Below are 20985 nucleotides of genomic sequence, written 5' to 3'. Positions count from 1 at the left end.
TATGGCTTGTTAAGTTAAATGATAAACCTTATGGGTTCAATGCATAAAATGGAATGCAACTGAATACTTACATGTCAGACTTAAACGATATGGAAATACACTTTTTTACAGCTGTTCGGTTTTATTTTGTTAGACAGTGGGGGAGGGGGGAATCCAGACAATATAGATAATTTAAAAATGCTTAGGGGCTGTAAACTTAATCTTTAAAACTGCTTGGTAAATAGCCAGTAGGTTTTGGCCTGTAAATGAACCTGATATTTAATGGAAACTTAATGGCTACTTTTAAATGCTTGACCAAAGTGGTGTCTAGCATTCCTTTCTGTCATACCAAGCAAGACTTTGTTCACCTCCTTTCTTCTATGTTTTTTATGGGAGAGTACATTATTATTCCAGACCTTTTGTTTTTCTATATGGGCTAACTTGAGTACTTACAGGCCTATCCAGAGGGCATTTTGCCAGTGCAATCCATGCTGAACTGAGAGAGGTATGAACATACCCAAACGAGTTCATATTGTTTTGCATTTGTAGAAGCAGTCTTTTAGAAGCAGTGCTCTCTATAATTTGCTCCTCATCATCAGTGTATGGCTGTGGTGCAAAATTACAGTATGGTTCTGGGCATAAATATCCTAAAGGCACCACATCATGTCTGATTTTGGAAGCTAAGAAGGGTCAGCCCTGTTTAATACTTGGATGGGAAACTGCCAAGTCCAGGTGCTGTAGGCTATATTTCAGAGGAAGGAACTGGCAATACCACCTCTGAGTTTTCCTTACCTGAGAACACCCTATGAAATTCATAGGGTCGCCATAAGTTGACAGGCTAGTTGAAAGGATATACTCACTCACACAGTTTGTAAGAAATACTAGGAACACAGAAATGTATCAAGTTGCTTTATATTATTATTATTATTATTATTATTATTAACCTTTATTTATGAAGCGCTGTAAATTTACACTTATATCAAGTCAAACTATTGGTTTGTCTGGATTGGTATTGTCTACACTGCTGCTTTTTGTAATGTAGGCTGCATACCAGAGGTGCAGCCCATGGACTACATTAGGCCCCCAAATTGCCCCTAAAGCCTATCTCCCCCCCCCCCCTTATTAATTTTTCACTGTGTTTTTGCTTTCCCCCACACTCAGCTAGTATAGGTCCAGGAGATGCCTTTTTTAAAAACAGAACATAGAAGTCAGCTTTTTGTAGATAATCTTACTGTATTTGGAAAACAGGCTTAAATCCTGAAGGTATGTTGTGTGGCAGAGTGTTATAGTCCTCTGAAGTCCCTTTGGGGGCACTAATGTGACCCTTCATCCCCTGCCAGTTGCCTGCCCCTACTTTACACTTGAAATTTTCAGACAGAAGTCCTGCCTAGAAATGCTAGATACTGAAACTGGGTCTTTCTATCTGCATAGAATGCACTCTGCCACTACCTGATCTTACGCTTGTGACTGTAATATCTTTTTAAATACAGCTGTTCCTCCATATCCACAGATTCTTTATCCACAGATTCAAGCATCCATGACTTGAAAATATTTTTAAAAAGTATAAATTCCAAAAGGCATACCTTGATTCTGACATTTTATGTAAGGGACACCATTTTACTATGCCACTGTATTTAACAGGACCTGAGCATCCACAGATTTTGGTATCCACAGGGGATCCTGGTACCAAATCTCAGCAGATAACAAAAGCTCACTGTACAACATTTTGACACAAGGATAATGTTTGCTCATTTAAAGTATTTATATCCCAGCACACAGCATCAGACAATTTATATTATAATAAAAATCCATACAAAGCTATTAAAACTAACATAAAAACAGCAACAAGCAGAACAAATTACATTTCAACCGCTGCTTAAAAATATATTTTAAACCAGAACAGAGCATATACTTCTAAGGATCTGAGGTTAAAAGCTCCAGTAAAATCCTGCAGAGGAAAGTGAGGATTTATCAGCAGCCTCAGTAATCTGTCAGAAAGGGTGTTTCTCAATTGTAATTCCACACCTGAGTCTGTCCGGTCTCCCACAGCCCTCTACCTTCCATTCAAAGATGGCCCAACTCTGAGCATGAGCTCTATGGAAAATCTTAATTTATCAAGCAGATAGAATGAATGTAGATGGTCCTTATCCAAAACATTGATTGGAGTGCATGCAAATAACTACAGTATAGGACTGATCATTCTTGCATTGTGCAGCTAAAATGTTTCCCATACAGAATCATGTAAGTTGTTTCTAATCCTTTCTAGTCCAACAAATGGTGTGCTTCACATTAGTCCTGTAGTCAGTTTTCCCAAGAAGAATATTTAATGTTTCTTCCTATCCATTTTTTAATGTTTTAAATTTGGTGACAGTATGTTCACTGTACTGTAGATAACTTTTCAACTTCCATATTATTTATTGTAGTTGGCTAATTTCATAGGATGAGCTCCAAAGATGCTTCACACTTGAATTATTTGGTTTGTCTACTTTTAGGCAAAGCTTTAGCATAATATTTTAATGTGCAGACAGTGTGTCTATTCCAGAGAGTAACAATAGACATTCCTACTCATCTTGGTAGGGTACTCATGCATTCTGGGAACAGGGTGACCGTATATTTTTCCACCCTTACAAATATTTTACAATGAGTCAGTTACAATAAATGACTTTTCAATGTTGTTTTGTTTGCCAGTATTAGTTGGAAGAAGGTGTGTCTGTGTTTCCAGGATGGATAAAAGTAAAATTAAAACATTAATAGGATGAATTACAATAAAGAGATGTTAGTTAGACTGATCATTCTTTTAAAGGCAATTTTTAAATTTAAAAATTATTATCAATTCTAGGCACATTCTAGGCAGTTTAATCACTTAAGGAACAGTTAGCATGCATTATAGTTAAAAAGTGCTCTTATGAGTTCTTATGACTAGACAGACCACCTTGTTCATAATTGTTAATGTAAAATCTGTTTATTTTTTGTTATTGTTGTTGTGTGCCTTCAAGTGGCTTCTGACATGGTCAGATGACATATCTCTCTTGGCAAGTTTTGTTCAGAGAAGATTTGCTATTGCCTTCCTCTGAGTCTGAGAGAGCGTGACTTGCCCAAGGTCCCCAAGTTGGTTTCCATGGCCAAGTGGGAACTCTAGTATCTTGGAGTCCTTATTCCAATACTCAAACCGCTACAGTATGCTAGCTCTCCTAGATAGATAGAATAGATAGATGCATTTGGCCTATCTCACTAAAAGACTGGTCACACTATTTAGGTCATTTGTCCTTTAGTTACTGGTCTGAGCCAGGTGGAAGTAAAGACAACCAGAAAAAGTGATATTGGAGAACAGCACTATTGTATGTGTGCTCATGTTCACACACACACACTCCAATATAAACTACAACACAGTTGACTAAAAGGGAGGTCAGATGTTGGAGGCAACCAACACCTGTGATCATGGCACAATAGAAAGGCCAGAAAACTCCTATCATATTGCCAGAAGGAATTCTAATCCAGCCAAGAGCTGTGGAACATAGTGAGTAAAAACATCAGGGAAAAGGTGAATCCCTATTGCTGTCCAACAAAGAATGACTTCTAGCACCCAGAGAACAAATGGTAAAGAGTTATGAGTGAGAGAAGGGCCAGGTCTCCACTACTGTCATGAATATATAGAAATTTCAATCAAGGCACACTTTTTCTTTCTTCATTATGGCAGGATCTGCACTGCAGAAATAATCTAGTTCGACATGACTTTAACTGCCAGGGCTCAATGCTATGGAATCCTGGGAATTGTAGTTTGTTGTGGTACCAAAGCTCTCTGACAGAAAAAAGTAAATGTCTCACAAAACTACAGTTCCCAGAAGTTAAAGTGATGTCAAACTGGATTATTTCAGCAGTGCAGATGCAGCATATGTGTAACTTTTTCTTATTCATACTCTGCATTTTCCTCTGAAGAAGTTGAAGCAATATGCCTGATCTTATTTCACCATCACCACAATCTTCTAAGGTAGACCAATCTTACGGATGGAAGTTTGCCTAATGCGACATAGTGAAAGCAATGGCTGAACCTAATGTACAGAATTAAATGTAACTTTCACATTTTGAAACCAACCTTTCTAGCATGTATGTATGCTATCTCAGGCCTGTGTCATACTAACAAATATTTTTTGTGTGTGATAAAACATGTATTTATCTTTTTAGGTGAAATACTTTATTTCCCATGTTTGATTTGTAACTTACCCAGTTCAGAAGCATTTAGAATTAAACTTTTATAACATTAAAGCATCATACTGTTTCTCAAGTAAGAACTGAATGGATGTGCTATATCATACAATTACTTTGAAATGGATGGATTTTAAAAAGAGATTTGAACAAAAATTCCCCTTGGTTGTGTTTCAAAGCACAGTGAAAATTTAGCCTCCAGTTACGTAGGTGCTGTAATTTCTCTCAGCATCGTTAAAGTATGTGGCTAGTAAAGACAAAAAAATTGTATGCAGTGTGTGTAAGCATTGTTCAAGCCTTTCATTCCCAGTGGAAGTTCTTGTACTTGCTGGAAAACTATTCTTGAAGGTTAGGGATTCTCTGAAGCACAAGGGGCTTCTGCTTCAGACAGGGAGATCAGTATTCAGTGCAGCAGAAGCAGCTACAGCAGTCAGAAAAACCATCAACCTCTCGGTTATATGCCTAAGGTGTTTATACACACAGAGAGAGATTTTGGATCTCTGCCTATAAAATCAATTGAAATACAGAGGTAATTGGAAGTCCTCCTGGACTTCCAAAAAAGAGATCAACTTTGGCATATCCCTTTCTCTTTGCTGTTATTTTAAAAGAAGAATGTCAGTACAGAGCTTGACCATCGTTGTCAAACTATCCTCTTACCCGTTCAAAGTTTTTTGGCGCTGACAGGCTGCTTATCTCACTGCACGGGCAGCCAAGTGCAGCAAATCAGAACAGTGCTCTTCAAACAGAACCCCCACCACCACCACCACAAAGCCTCACCACCACTGAGGCGGAAAGCAAAATTGGCACTTGCAAAGCAAGTGTGCAAAGCCAAAATGTTTTCTTAGCCTCAGTTCTTGCTGACAGATTTATGTCTTTCTGATCCATGTCAGAGTCCTCAACTAGACATTTTAAAGCATCAAATTGGTGCCAGATAAGTTGTGGTGCTAATGGGTTTGGGGTTTTTATTTTTTTAGCACTGAGCCTATCAAAGGCAAAGGTCAGTAGCCTATTTGGGGGAAGTAGTGGGGTCAAATGTAACAAGCTTCTTGGCTTCTATATGAACTATATAGTTAACAGCCAAAGAATTCAGGATAGGCCAAAGGTCTACTGCCTGCCTCAGTTGGTTCATCCAGACAGGAATGTTCTCTCTTTCTTTGGAATGGTTTCATCCATTTTTGTTTTGTCCAGCAAATGCTAGTCTTTCTGTTAAGGAGAACAGGTTTCCTTTTTATTCTGTTCCTTTCAGAGATGTTTCCACAAAATTTCCTTCTAATTCATCCTCTCAGCCTGTTGCATCTGTGCTGAAACTGCATTTTGGATCTCCAGGTTTTCACGTTGGCTTGTTGTTTTCCACTCCTTTTCTGGTTAAAGTTGGCTTTCATGTGACTCATGTTGATGTGGTGAAGTAGCCATAGTAGTTCCTTGCAAGGACTTAAAGTGGCTTAACGGAATCAGTTTTGGGATATGGATCCAACTTTGTCAGTATTTGTTCCTAGTTCTTATCCTACTCCCTATGTATGTGGTCATATATCCTCCAACAGTTATCAAATGAACTGGGGAGGCTAGAAATTTTTGTCAAAAAATTGGCCCCCAAAATTTGGGTCAACTTAACCACAGATCAGTGTAAGTATCACATGTCCATGTAAGCACTGTACCTTAACTCTTAATTTTAAAAAAGGACACATCTCTGAGTAGAGTGGCAAAAGGCGAGACCTTAGTCTATCCCAGGGGAAATTAAAAGAAGTACAAACCACCTCTACTCTCTCTGCCACTGCACCGCTTCTGTCCTTTTTGAATGTCTGGGCAGGAAAGAAGTGACACTTCCCCTTAAAGGAGTGCCAAGAGAGTAGAGGGAATTGGAGCTTCTTTTATGTTGTCCCAAGGCAGACTAAACTCTCGCCTTACTCCACTCAGAGAAGGGGTATGGTTCCTTTATTGATAAGAGTTAATATTGTATTCGAACTCTTGCCTTTACATCCTTTTTTTGACATGTGCATATTTTCTTAACCCCACCTACACATCACACAGCCACCATTTACAGTAGTTTCCTTCATCCATCCAGCCTTTACAGTGACCACAAACAGTTATGCCTGCCAGAATTTTGAAAGTTCTTTGGCACTGTGAAGTCAAAGGCTTTCATGGCTGGCATCCATATTTTTTTTGTGGGTTTTTTGGGCTATGTGGCCATGTTCTAGAAGAGTTTCTTTGTGACGTTCCGCCAGCATCTCTGGCTGGCATCTTCAGAGAATGCTTGCCTGGAAAGGACTTGGGTATATATATTGTGTGATCTGGAAAGGCAGGAGTGATTTGCATATGTATTGTTTTTGTTGCTAATGGCAGGCCTCAGAGTGGGAGGGTCTGCAAAAGAGGATTAGTGTCTGCTTGATAGTGCTCATTGTCTGCTGGGAGATTTCTCATTTGCATTTGTTGAGTCTTTATCTTGCTATTTTTCAGGACTGATAGCCAAACCTTTTTTACTTTAAGGGTTTGCTCTTTCCTGTTGAAATTGTCCAGGTGTTTGTGGATTTCAATGACTTCCCTGTGCATCCTGACATGGTAGTGGTTGGCATGGTCCAGAATTTCAGTGTTTTCAAACAGTATTTTATGCCCAGGATGGTTTGTGGCATGTTCTGCTACTGCTGATTTTTCTAGCTGGCCCAGTCTGCAGTGTCTCTTATGTTCCTTGATTCTTGTTTGCACACTGCGTTTGGTGGTCCCTATGTAGACTTGTCCGCAGCTGCATTGTATGCGGTAAACTCCTGCGGCTGTGAGAGGATCTCTCTGGTCCTTGGCTGAGCAAAGCATTTGCTGGATTTTCTTCATCGGTTTGTAAACCATTTGAAGGTTGTGCTTCCTCACCACTTTGCCTATTTTGTCTGTGACTCCTTTGATGTATGGTAAAAATACCTTCCCTTTGGGTCGCTGCTTCCATTGTTTTCCTTTGCTTCATCTTTTACATCCTTTGTTACATGCCCCTATGTTTTACCCTCAATTTATCCACAGGTCATATCAAAATCCATAGTTTTGGCCCTTGACTTATATATGAGATAAATTTATACATGAGGTTGGTTTATACACACACACACACACAGTGAGAGAGAGAGAGAGAAGGCCTTGCAAACTTAATTTCTTTCTGGCAAGTTATGTTCTGAAATTTTGGAAATTCCCATTGGGTAAAATACAGAAAGCACAACTTCATATGAGGACTGACAAACATATGTATGAGAGGACATGTCATAAGATATAGCCTTTTGGTAACTGCAATTTTTCAGTGCCAAACGTCATTAGATCTCCATAATTCTAAAAATCCAAACTAGAAAGGTTGAATTTCCTTCTATTGATCATATTTCCCATTCTGCCATAAGGGCTTGAGGAAACTTGGGTCATTAAAAAATTTGTGTCACAGTTCCCAAATCCTTCATCACTGGTCATGCTGGATAATGTTAATATGAATTGTAGGCCAAGACATCTGGAGAATTAAAGGTTCCCCACCTCTGCCTTACACATTTATATGGATTATTCTCCTCCCTTCCCTTTGCTCTTAACTCATAATGCAAGCAAAATCAAGAAACTATCATGAGGGGATAGGAAATTGCATTTATCTGTATTCTGTTATTAAGTATGTGATGACCACAAGACTGAACAGCATATGAAACATTAATTCACTCTCTTCATAAATTATAATCTGACATCTCCTGATTAATCAGTTCCTTTGTCAGCAACCTAGGGAGTTAAACGTGTTTTACTGTAACCCCATCAGCTGCAAGCACAAAACAAAGGATAACCTTGATCTAATATCCAGAATCTCATATACAAGTCTTGAATTGTATATTGGCAAAGCCAGTATGCTACCACAATTGATACTATACAGATGTCCTAATATATCAACTGGAAAACTGAAGTGGGCCATACAATCTCCTTGGTGCAGCTATTTCATATGTAGGATTGTGTAGGCAGTGAAATGCATCTGATCTCCTGCTGTTCCAAGAGAATAACTTTTTTCAGGTTATTTATGAGGCTGACCAAAGAAATCAGGAATGGCAGGGGTTGTAGCAGTGTATTCTGATTTGGGAATATAAGAAGCTGCAGAGTATGCAGCCATTCAACCCAATATTGTCTAGAGATGGATAGATCTGACTGTTTCACTTTTTAGGGTTTGGGATTTTTTGAAGTATAGTTCCAGTTCACCCTGTTTCCATATCTTTTTACCAAGTCTTTTTGTAAGAGACCCACATGAACCTTTACAAATCAACACTCTTAGCTATATGAAGGACACTACTGATTTCCTGCAGAAATTAAAAGTCCATCCACAGCTTCCAAGAAAACACTGTCTTAATCACTATAGATGCAGACTCAAAGCTGTCAGGAACATTATTTCCCATGGTACCATAGCAGACCTAACCACCAATGCTATTTTGTTCTCACACACTACTACTACACTTTTGGTGATAACATGCCTTCAAGTTAACAGTATTTCCATGGGCACACTCATGACACCACAATATGCTAACATATTCATTGCTGACCTGGAACAATGGTTCCTTAACTCCTGTACCCAGAAACCTCTCTCATACTTGAGGTACATTGATGATATCTTCATAATTTGGACTCATGAAGAGGACTCACTCAAAACTTTACACCAGAATTTCAACAGCTTCCATCCTAACATCAATTTCAGCCTGAAACTATCAACCAGTTCACTTTGCAGATGCCACCATACACCTACACAATGGAATCTAAGCACCATACAGTACTGCGACCCCAATGACTGCAACACATACTTATATGCCTTCAGTTTCCTACCTGAATATACTACCAAATTCATAGTTTACAGCCAAGCTCTCTGATACACTCACATCTGCTCAGACCTTGAAGACAGGGGTGCCACACATGGAACATGCATTCCTCTTGTACTCCCCCTCCCCACATGTAAAAACAAAACAAAATTAAAATTCAACAAGGCAAAACATTTACCCAGGACTAATCCATTACAGAATAGTCTGTTTTTGCCCAAAAGCAGGTGTTTGGAAAGCAGTGGTGTCACCCCCACTCATAGGGTGTCATCTGGTACAGCCCACCCCTCTAGTTAAAGCCCTGGAGGTTGGAAAGGCCCTGTGTGTTTTTGGATAACCCTGCTGAAGAACCAGGGTCTCTTGCTGCTGGCGGGCTGGTTTGTACAAGCCTGAAGATATAAAAAACATTGTATATGGTTTCAGCCTTCACCAAGTTGCTATATTAATAAGGCTGTACTCTCCCCCACCACCAACAACAAATCTTGTTATATTTCTACTTTAGTCAAAGTTTTCATCATTATCCCTGCTGTCCTATCTTTGGCTTTGTTCTCTTTCTCTACTGGAACATTTGAACAGATACTGACAGGAGGATAGAAAAGTGAAAGGGAAATTTCATAATCCCTTTCTATCACATTTAGATTTTAAGGCCATCTGTAAGAGAAAGGAGTCAAGTAGAACAAACATGCTTTTTCCAGAACCTGAACTACTGCGGCTGAGAAAAGCCTCTGGCTTTTGCTTCTTGGCTCATATCCTACAAGTGTGGCTGTCATATGACATCACAGGTATTCTTGGGGGTGGGTTGTATTTAGTAGAGATTTCATCCAAATGTGAGTAGACACATTTTTTAAACATTAATCAGTTAAAAACCAGACAATCCTTTAAAACCTCTTTAAGCAGTTGACAACTTCAGGTTCCACATATAAGACCATGAGTAATAGTTGAGTTTATAAGTTCAGTGAATTCTCAATTTACTTTGCATTGTTGGGATTCAACAGATAGTCCTCTTCCAAATTGTAGCTGTATATTTTTTTTGCCATGAGTAATCTAGCCCAGAGCCTGCCTAAATACCTAAAGGCACCAGATCCTTTCTGATCTTGGAAGCTGGGCGGGGTCAACCCTGGTTAGGACATGGATGAGAGATTACCAATGAATACTAGATGCTGTACTTTATATTTCAGAGGAAGGAACTGACGAAGTCACCTGTGAATATTCCTTGCCTAAGAAAACTCTTACAAAATTCATGAGGTCTCTATAAGTCGACAGGTAGCTGGAAGGCGCGCACAGACACACACACACAAACACAATATCTATTTCAGACTTTGAGCTTTGAGTAATGTTTCCTTTTTTTGGATTGCCAATGAATTATTATTGTAGTAGTAGTAACACAAACAACAGGATGGCGAGTCCATCAATCCTCATTATGCCATGACCAGCAGGTTATGGAGTTCTGGACGTCAGGAGTGAGGGTATGGCTGGGAATGCAAAATAAAAAGGGAAGGAACTTTGAATTCAGTGACAGTAAGGTATATTAGAGGCACAGAAATAGGAATCAGTTGCCTAACAAGTCAGGCTATATATCCAACTCATCTAATATTGTTTAATCTGACTGTATTAATTCTCCAGGTTAACAAGTGGTAGGGAAAGTCCTTTGCTTTGATTACTAAAACCGAAGGTGGAAAATGTTTGTCCCTTGAGATTTTAGACTTCATCCTCCATAATTTCCATAATCTCTTGCCACTGGCAATACTGAGTTGGAACTGGCAATAGTCTGCAAAACACCTGAGGGGCTCAAGATGCCCTGCTGTTGTGCTGCAAGTTCTTAAAAAAACAAAACTAAAAAAAAAGAAAAAGAAAGAAAAACAACAACTGGGACCAGGGATTGAACCAGGTTTCTTCTGCATGCAAACTGCTCTGCCATTCAACCATGGCTTCTTCCCTGAAAATGGAATTTTCTGCACTTGTAATCCTTTTTCTTGAGCAGCTTTCTTTCTCAACACCTGCTCCTCTTGCTCTCTTTTTCATTTCATTCATTTTCCTTACCGCTTCTTGTCTGCTTTGCCTTTCCTTCTCACTTTTGATTTTGCAATAAAATAGTCAGAACTTCATTTTCACATCCGAATTTCAAAGCAAGACAGACCCATAGTTTGCCTAGTTCAGATATAACATTATGCCAGTTCTGAGAGGAGAAAGCAAAGTGAAAAAAGGGGGAGCATGTGACCACAGGACTTGTTATGTTTTGTGTACTCTAGTTAGACTCAAACATGGTCATATATTAAATCCATCCTTCCTTTTAATTTGTCTATATTTTCCCTTAATATGGCAGACGTGAAGGCAGGCTTGAGGATGTGTGGTTTGGGATATGTTGAAGCCTTGCAGAACAGTCCTAATGAAAATTGCCCCTGACCTTGGAAGCTGTAGTAACTAAAAATATGCACGTGTGAAATGTAACAATCAGGTTAGGTAAACCTTACATTTGTAAACAAAACATTTTGAAACTGTTTGAACAGTTTTTCCAAAATAAATAATGATAATAAATAAATAAATATTTATATAAATAATAATAATATTTATATTTCCTGTCTCTCCCTGTGGATCAAGGCAGGATTACATCTAGAGATGACTTTTTCTTTAATCATCTTTTGTTATGATTCTATGATCAAGTCATATATATATATATATATATATATATCTTCTTCGTGGTCTCTGTGAATCACACAAATGGGTTTTTACTGCGCCTGCGCAGTTAGCTCAGAAACGTCTGGAATCTCTAGGCAAAACTATGCTGCTCTCCCCTTTTCTATGTGTTTTGCAGTTCACACATGCTCATTAAGAGATTCTGGAAGACATTTACCTTGCTCAGTGTAGGCAGGCACACATAGCTACAGACGGATTAGTTAGAATGAAGTACCATTCTTTTGCAACTTAAGCTTTATTACTTTGTTTACTGCAGACATACTGCTGCAACCTGACACTGAAGACATCCAGTCTTCTTTCATTCTCCTCCTAATACTAGCATTGCTTTAAAAAAAGAAACCTTCCAGCTGAACAGACAATGAGGAGGAAACAGGGTTTGAGAGATGTAAAAAGCCTTTGTAAAAAGTAGAGCCACTGTCAGCAGTTCTGTTAACCAAGAGTATGCCTGTACTTTGATATAGTACTCGTAAGCACATGTGGTAAACCTGTGTGTGGACTGTACCAATTCGGACTGTAAATGGGAACTTATGTGGTTACAAGCTTGTCCTCTCCATCTTTGCACTTTGAAGACTGACAAGGCAGGTGGAAGCCTTAGCTAAAATCTTTTCGCTGATGTCAGTAGTTTTCTATATGCAGGACATTTTAAAATCAAGAATCAGTATTCATGTTAGCCCCTACCTGAAGCAGTACTGTGCTACTACATGCTTATCTCTTCATTTGTTGCCTGTGAAAACAAGGCCTGTCTTAATTGGATTAGCAAAAAGCTAAGCCTTGCCAATAGTCTTACACAGAACAAAAAAAGTAAAGAGAAATATTTCCTTTGGGAATGTAAAAAGGAAGACTAAAAATGCCAAGCCTGTGAAAGACCAGTTGGTCCAATAAAAGGTAGTATCTCACTTGTTCTGCAAACTTATCTCATTGGCAAAGAGTTTGAACTTGTTACTGTACACTTCCAGAGTTAAAGTTGAAGACACCTAATTTTAAACCTGTTCTAAAATGAAGAGTTTTCCATGCTGATCACTCGAGTTAACAGTATTGACATAGATCCAACTGTCACTATTGTGATAGGTCCAACTCCATCAATAGTTAGTAATTCCATCCTGTGAGTACAGTACTTTCTCCCCACCTCCTTTGTGTTGCTGTCTTATCTGGAAGGAACCTTATTCATATACTTGACATTATTTTATATAATGAGATGTTATTTTTGGAAATCATCAATATATGTGTGTTTGAAAGAAAACAGCAAAAATATTTTTCTGAGCTATTGAAAAGTACGGTAATAATCAGTTTCAACAAAATCTGTTGTGGTTTTTAATGGTGACAGAATTATTATAACTTACCTTGAAATATAACAAAAGCTTTATTTTGCATCTTCACATATAAAGAACGCTTTATAAGTTTACTTCTCTGAAACCAGAATTCAGAAACTAATAGGGCTAGAGGTTAACTCAATATTTTCTGATAGTTTATGCAAAACACTATAAATCTAATTGCCTCCTGTTGATTTTGCTACTGTTGAAGAAGTGAAATTTGATTGCAGATGTGTCTCAGATCCTATAACTTGTTTTTAATTACAGTACTTACAACTCTGACTCAACTCATTTGTCTCTTGGGTGAAGTTGAAATGGAAACATCAGCTGCATCATTTGCAGCATTATTGCAAAACTGAAAAGTTCAGAGGAAGCATTCAGCTCTTTTTAACGAAGAATTATAAAATTCAATGGAGTCTAGATTCATGCAATATTATGGCAGTGTGAAGTCTTTAACACGAGGAAAGGGGTCTTCCTATCAGCTCCTGTTCATTTCTATTAGTGTGGGAGTCCTTACCTTATATACCTTGAAAAGTGTCAACATACTGGTGACAGCAAACTCCCATATTTTTTAACTTTTATGACATCTGGGAGCTCTGATTTGGTCTCGAACTGTCATCTGACATCTGTGTTGCACTGGGTGAGGGTTAAAGGAGATGTAGAAGGTGCCAGTTGCTTGAAGGCAATTCTTACTCATCATGGTCAACAAAGAAAGAAGCTATTCATAAGGCAAAACAATAGGAAAAAGAACAGTTCTTCTTTATGAGGGTTGCTTTTGCTATTAACTATTTCAATGTCTATATTCTGGCCTTTCAGTCAGCAGCCTTCCAAATTTGAAACCCAATGCACAGTAAACTCCAAATGTACTTTTAAAAACAGCAAAAGAAAAAGATAAGCAATAATTATAGACTGGCGTGGGCTAAAATGGGTGGGGACCTAGGGCTAAATCATCCCCCCCTCCTGAGGGATGCACTACCACAGAAAGTCTAAGTACCTCTATTTTATTTAGTAGCCCCTCTCAAAATGGTGACAGGAGAAGATGTCACATTACTTCCTACTGCCATTTTGAGTGGGACTGCTGAGAAAAACTGAATTATTTGGTAGCAGTATGGCATTCTGGAATGCTTGTCAGGGTAAAATTGTAGGTATTTTCATATGGTTTCACGTGTCTTAGAGGGCTTTCTGCACGATTCAAGGGCAACAAACCTCAAAATTTTGCCTTTTTTTTTAACAAAAAGAGGACTTTTGAAAATTGGGGGTGGATTATCAAGGCCACAAAACTGCATTCCCAGGGATGCATGCCGGCTGCAGCCACACTATGTTTTAGATACGTGTTATGGTAGTGAGATGCCTTAAAGTCAACCCTGACTTCTGGTGACCTTATCATAGGGTTTTTTTGGACAAGATTTATTCAGAAGAGGTTTGTCATTGCCCTTCTTTAAGGCTGGGAGAATGGAACTTGCTCCAGTCCTTAGTTTTAGACATTTTTTTTTCCTCGATGCTTCATATGGGAAATATTCCACCAAATGTGACAAGCTGCAGGGTTTCTCCCTACAGTTGCTCTGCAGTTCAGCAGGCCTCAGCTCAGCTGTGGAGATGGTTGTTTTGATGTTGAGGAAAGGTGGTGCACTTCAGAAGGAGAATGCCTGAGCAAAATAATCCCCATGACACAGTGTTTCCTCCATATCTCAAAGCCAGAGATGGTAGCAGAGATTTTCTTAATGTGGGGCTTCCAAGCAGTTCTTAACATGTCTCATCACTGGCTTTGTTAGCTAGGACTGCTGGGACATGAAACATGACATCATCTGGAGAGCCACTGGATTGCCACCTCTAGTCTGTAAGAATGCAGTACCTAAAAGTGATATTCTTATACTAAAGCATTCTCAACATACAGTGCGTTGCATACGTGGCTTTCAGCTTATACCACGCTGCTAGCACAAGCCCCATTGTTTTAAATGAGACTCGAGCATACACGGAGATGAAGTCTGGAACAGATCCCTGCGTGAGGGAGGGGTGCACTGTACTCTTGTGATAGTTCAGTTGTAAAACCTAATTTTGAACAAAGTAGCAAAATCAACTCATATAACTGACAAAACTTGCTCATATAATTGTGCACATAGATATTTTCCTAGTGCTTGTTACAGGTAATTTGTTGTCTCATTATTCCATGTGGTGTCTGAATTCATTTATTTTACAGCCAGTATATGCAGTACATACAGCCAGTACATGCTAGGAAATGAACCATGTTTAACCGTCAGAGTGGAAATGAGTTCAAGGTTGGGGAAAGATAAGCTGTTTGGTCAAATGGTATAGAAATTGGTCATTTGATATGCCTGCTAAATCCCTTTGGTCTACAGAGGGCCTTTTATAATATAATACTTTGCATCTCCAAAGTCATATTAAATGCAAGTTAGGCTCCCTTGTTGCAATAAAACTGTACTTTACGTTCCCTTGTTAAGATATGCTATGTGGCCTTTATGTATATACAATGAATTTTTCTAAATATAAAAGCCATTTTTTGTCTAGCAAACACAGGATTGTGTTTAGTAATGCAAGTTGTATTTCCAAATGGTATACTGGCTTCCAGGGAGAGTTGTTATATCATTGAGGGAGGCAGTGGTAGTTCTTTATTTGTAATTGTTATTCATGTAACAGTGGTTTTAGATTTTAAGACATGTAAATACTGAATAATACTAAGTATCTAATTGGTCAAACTTATATCACTTAAAGAACATTTGTCATTTTAGTTTTTCTTTGGGGAGAATCATAATTGAATAGATTTGTTAGTGAATCAGACATCAGATGTTCACAGTTATGTACATAAAAACCCTTTGTTTTTATTGTTATTTATTGTTTACAAATACTGGCTGCCATTCTGTTGTGAAGTTAAATAATCATAAACCAAGTTACAATCATGTGATGTCGACTTGCACCATTGCACAACATTTGTATTCTCAGGAGGGGAATGAAAATGTAACTACACCGTTGGGGCCATTGCACAAACAGAGCCAGCAGCATGACCTTTGCACAGTGGTCTTATTGTGTAACAGGAGCTTCTTGCGTACAACGAGAACCCACGATACACAGTGCCTTGTGTTGCATTGTTGTAATTCACTAGCATGGATATGTATTGTGTCAGTGAGGTAGCTCCATAATCATGAAGTTACACATTTTACCCTCTGATTTCAGGCAACAATTGGTAACAATATCAGATCTTTTGTCATTTTCTGACTTAGACTCAAGACTGACGGCCCTTTTAAGCCGCTGTCTGGGTGGCTTTGGAGCACAGCATTTTGGCGCCACACATTGCAAAGGCGCCCATAAGTCGGGCGGTTGCCCAGACATCATCAGCTTCAAGACGCTGTGACGGTGCAGTATTTATAGGCCGCACATCACCAGAGTGGCTTGCAGCCACCATAGGGCTACAGTGGGGCAGGAAAAGTCAGCTTTTTGCCAGCTGAAAAAGGAGCAACTTAAAGGCAGGTTGGGGTCACAGCATGTGGTTGCTACAGCCCCAATCCATCTTCGGAATCTGTTTGGCCTTAGGTCCCATTTGAAGAGGGGACAAACTTAACTATGAAAGACAAACTAGATATGAAAAGAAACATATCTAGAGAAAATATATAGAGATAATCCCATTTATAAAAATCATCTCTATGAAGCTGTGCTTTTATCCAAAACCGAAAATCACTGACCAATTTAATGTAACTTTTCAGAGTGTTGTCCGTTGTCTCTGGCATCCTAAGCTGAATCAAATCATGGTTGGTACAGGAAATGGCTTGGCTAAGGTATACTATGATCCCTTCAAGAGTCAAAGGTATGTAATTTGGATTATCTGAGTCTTATTTCTTTTATGTTGAATAGCTTGTTAAAATATGGAGTATATCACATGGGGCTTTTTGCAGGTCAGATCCGGGGTGACTCCTGGTTCAGCTATGCAAATTCACATCATAATGTGAATGTTTTATCACACCTGATTGCCCTTCCGAATCGAGGGGGAATCGAATCCAAGGCAAGGCACGTGATGTGGATTCATGCAAAGCGGAGTGAGTGCAAATTGTATTACCACACCGGTGCATACCAAGCAGATTCAATGATTCGAATTGAGACCCTTGCGCATATTCAGTGGGGCTCTGGATGCTGTCCTCCTTCCCTGCCCCCTCCTTAGCGGTCATCCTTCATCGGGCTGAAGGAGCAGTCAGGGGATGATGGGATAGGTCGCAGGGGGTCACTGGGGCCAGGATCGGACTGAAGGAGCAGGTAGGGGATGATGGGATAGATCACAGGGGGGTCACTGGAGCCAGGATTGGACTGAAGGCGCAGTCAGGGGATGATGGGATAGGCCGCAGGGCGTCACTGGGGCCAGGATCGGGCTGAAGGAGCAGGCAGGGGATGATGGGATAGGTCGCAGGAGTAGCTGAAGTCAGGATCAGACTGAAAGAGCAGGCAGGAGATGATGGGATAGGTTGCAGGGGTATCTGAAGCCAGGATCGGACTGAAGGAACAGTCAGGGGATGATAGAATAGGTCGCAGGGGGTCACTGGAGCCAGGATTTGGATGCAGGAGCAGGCAGGGGATGATGGGATAGGTTTCAGGGGGTCACTGGAGCCAGGATTCAGATGCAGGAGCAGGCAAAGGATGATGGGATAGGCTGCAGGGGGTCACTGGAGCCAGGGTCGGACTGAAAGAGTAGTCAGGGGATGATGGGATACGTCGCAGGGGGTCACTGGGGCCAGGATTCAGATGCAGGAGCAGTCAGGGGATGATGGGATAGGTCGCAGGGGGTCACTGGAGCCAAGATTCGGATGCAGGAGCAGTCAGGGGATGATGGGATAGGTCACAGGGTGTCAATGGAGCCAGGATTCGGATGCATGAGCAATCAGGGGATGATGGAATGGGTGGCAGGGTGGCAGAGAGGACAAGATGGCATGGAGGAGGAGGAGGGGGATGAAGGAGCAGGACGCAGGGGGCCAAGGGGGGTGAAATCGGAGTGATCTTCCACACCAGACCAATTTGAAGTGAAATTGAAGTGAGCTTGAAAGCAAATTCAGTGAATTCACTTTTTTCCCAATTTTACCAAAATGAGAGGTCACTTTGGAATCACTGCAGAAGCGCCACAGAAGGAGCTCCCATAGAAAGGAATCTCATCTAATAACACATTAACATTATAACGTGAATTTGCATTGTGGACCCGCAGTCACCCTGGATCTGAGCTCCAAAAATCCCCAAAAACCTCCATGTGATAAACTCCTATGAGATCTTTGAACTTTGCACGTACCATTTCATTTTAACAAATAGGTGATAACTTTTGTATTTTAAAGAAGCTACGTTTCCCATTAAAACTTAGTATTTATATTGAAATATCTAGAATTTTTCTTCAAAATGTTGCACAAGTTACATCAACAAGGTTTCATCAGTGTAATAAACAGAAAAAATAACTGTTATCTGACAAACTCAACCTATTTGGATGTAATCATCCTTGTTCAGTTATGATCCTCTCACATTGGTTTTGATGCTTGTATCATACACTGAACAGACGTGTCCAATTATGTCTACAATGGGAAATGACGGTTTACTCATAGATGGCATAGAATCGGAATTCATATTTGACTGGTGGCGCAGTGGTTAAATGCCTGTACTGCAGCCACTCACTCACAAACCATAAGGTTGCAAGTTCAATACTAGCACAAGGGCTGAAGCTCGACTCAGGCTTGTATCCTTCCGAGGTCGCTAAAATGAGTACCCATGAGTACCCTCCGTGGGGGCAATTAGCTTACAATTTATAAACCCCTTAGGGGAGTGCTTAAGTGCACTGATAAGCGGTATAGAAATGTACTTGCTATTGCTATATTATGTTTCGGAGTCCTAGGTTAAACCATAATTTCCTATTCTAGATATAACTGGAAACTTTCATTCATAGTAACCACTAGAAAAGCAGTGAAGCCAGTGCCCAAGCATGACACTCATTCCTGCCTTAACAAACAATGGTCTATCATTTATTTGTTTGTTTAATACTACACTTTTCTCCCATATGGGACCCAAAGTGGCTTTATTAAGTTCATAATTGCTTGATTGATTATTCAAGGATAACACGTGGGTACAAAACATACAACATACTCTAATTTATCTTCTTATAGTTATTAAAATAATAAAAGTTTCTTGACATGATCTTTGTATGTAGCTGTGCTGTTCACTCATGTACAGCGCTCCCGCTCCATTTGCAGAGTTGAGGTCACACGTACTGTAATCCCTAGTACGGTGAATGGGGTGTGTGCTGTGGGGACGTGCCCGATTCAAATGAATGGGGATTAATCTTACACAGAATTTTCCTTATATCGGGGGGGGGGGGTGTTTGTGGTCCGGAACAGATTGCCCACATAAGGCGAGGGCACACTGTATAAGAAGAGGTTAAAGGAACAGAAGCAGATGCCTGGTTGGCTCCAATGTTTTGGTGTACTTTTCTCATTAACTTTACATCAAAGGGGAATAATTGTGAGAATAAGAAAGTACATGTAGCTGATTCAGTTGCTCTCTTCACTACTTTTATCTCGTGCAGTGTAAATTTTTAATATCATCTCTGATTCTGGACAGAGGGTCCATAATGTGTTGCTTGAAGTTGCTGATACAACTGCAACAATACTTTGTATATAGTCTCTCTTTGCCCAACTCCTGATTTCAAAGACCAGCCTGAAAATGTAGTTCCTCCAGCACAGTGTGCTTACTAGAAAGAAAGAAAGAAAGAAAGAAAGAAAGAAAGAAAGTGCTACAGTAAGCCTGGCTGTCCTACCATTACAAGGACAAACACATCAATTTTTCACACGTGTGACTATACACATAGAATCCTCATAGTTTTCTGAGAAATGTGTCATGATTGTGTATTTTATCCTAGCTCTTGCTAACATATATAAAAGAAGCTGGTATAGATTTTTGTTTGCACATTTTAAACATAGTTTATTTAAACACGGCATTGGATTATGACAGTTGTAGTTGGAATATCTCATTGCAGATGCTGATTCAAATTTTCCAGTGCTTTGCTATTCTCTCTCAGTGCCATTGTATATGGAATGCAAAACATATTTTTATGAATTGTAGATCAGGGTGCCGGTGGTTTTTGTTTAAATAGGCCAGATCAACCTTCATAAACTTGGTGCCCTCCAGATGTGTTAGACTATATCTTCCATCATCCCCAGAAAATATCTCAATTTTCTTGCTGATTGGAGTGATGAGAACTGCAGTTTAACATATTAGTAGGTAGCTTGGAGAAGGCTGCAATATAGTGATACTCTCCTCAAAATACAAATGACAGTTCATAGTGTCATACATATTTATAGGGAGTTAATCCCCATGAACCCAATAGAGACTTGCTTCAAAGTATGCGTGCAAAGGATTGCACTATAAAAGTGGATTTGAACTTTTATTGAAAATCTTCTTTAGACCAAGTTCTTTTTTATTTTGTTAATCTTTCCCAGGGGAGCAAAATTATGTGTTGTAAAGACAAAAAGAAAAGAGAGACAAGCAGAGACACTCACACAGGATTATATTATCACACGTAAGTAATTTTTACTTGCTTGTTAAATACAGAATGTTATCTCCCTGTATATGGAAAGGCCAATATTAAACAGTTGAGAAGGAGTAGAGGAAGACTAAATTCATCCACCTTCACCCTTCCTAAAAATCTAATTTTTAGAATCTTTAGCTTTTCACTACAAAATCAAAAAGAGGAACCATCTGTGCAGCCCCTAGTTGTGTTTGCAATTCTCAGTCTGGCTAAGGATATCCTACTCCTAATTGGATAAGGGCTTATATAATTTTAGATTGTAAAATGTTTAATCCCTCAAGCAAATCATAAATTACAGGACAGTGGTGGAAAACACCTGACGCAAAGGCCTAATCCAGGCCACCAGGGTTCCTACTCTAGCCTGTAGCACTTGACCAGATTACCCTGTCTCCGTCCTCAAACCCTACTTCCCTACATTGAGGGTTACATGAAGCCAGGAACACATAGA

The 20985-nt window shown here is 39.6% G+C and overlaps 1 protein-coding gene across 1 annotated transcript in view; it reads left to right on the top strand.

Moving 5' to 3' along the window:
• The window catches only part of LOC149324101 (WD repeat-containing protein 70-like), a 163457-nt gene that overhangs the window by 130728 nt on the left and 11744 nt on the right, over positions 1-20985 (top strand). The window contains exons 14-15 of the mRNA XM_089496437.1: positions 16696-16796; positions 20449-20528. Of these exons, the coding sequence (XP_089352563.1) occupies positions 16696-16796; positions 20449-20528 (181 nt within the window). The remainder of the gene's footprint in view (positions 1-16695; positions 16797-20448; positions 20529-20985) is intronic.

This window comes from Sceloporus occidentalis, unplaced genomic scaffold (assembly GCF_023333645.1).
Source record: "Sceloporus occidentalis isolate IW3139 unplaced genomic scaffold, rSceOcc1.0.p SCAF_1, whole genome shotgun sequence".
In the NCBI taxonomy this organism is placed as follows: Eukaryota; Metazoa; Chordata; class Lepidosauria; order Squamata; family Phrynosomatidae; genus Sceloporus; species Sceloporus occidentalis.
The sequence above is the reverse complement of the archived record's forward strand: the minus strand, read 5'-3'. Positions and strand labels throughout refer to the sequence as shown.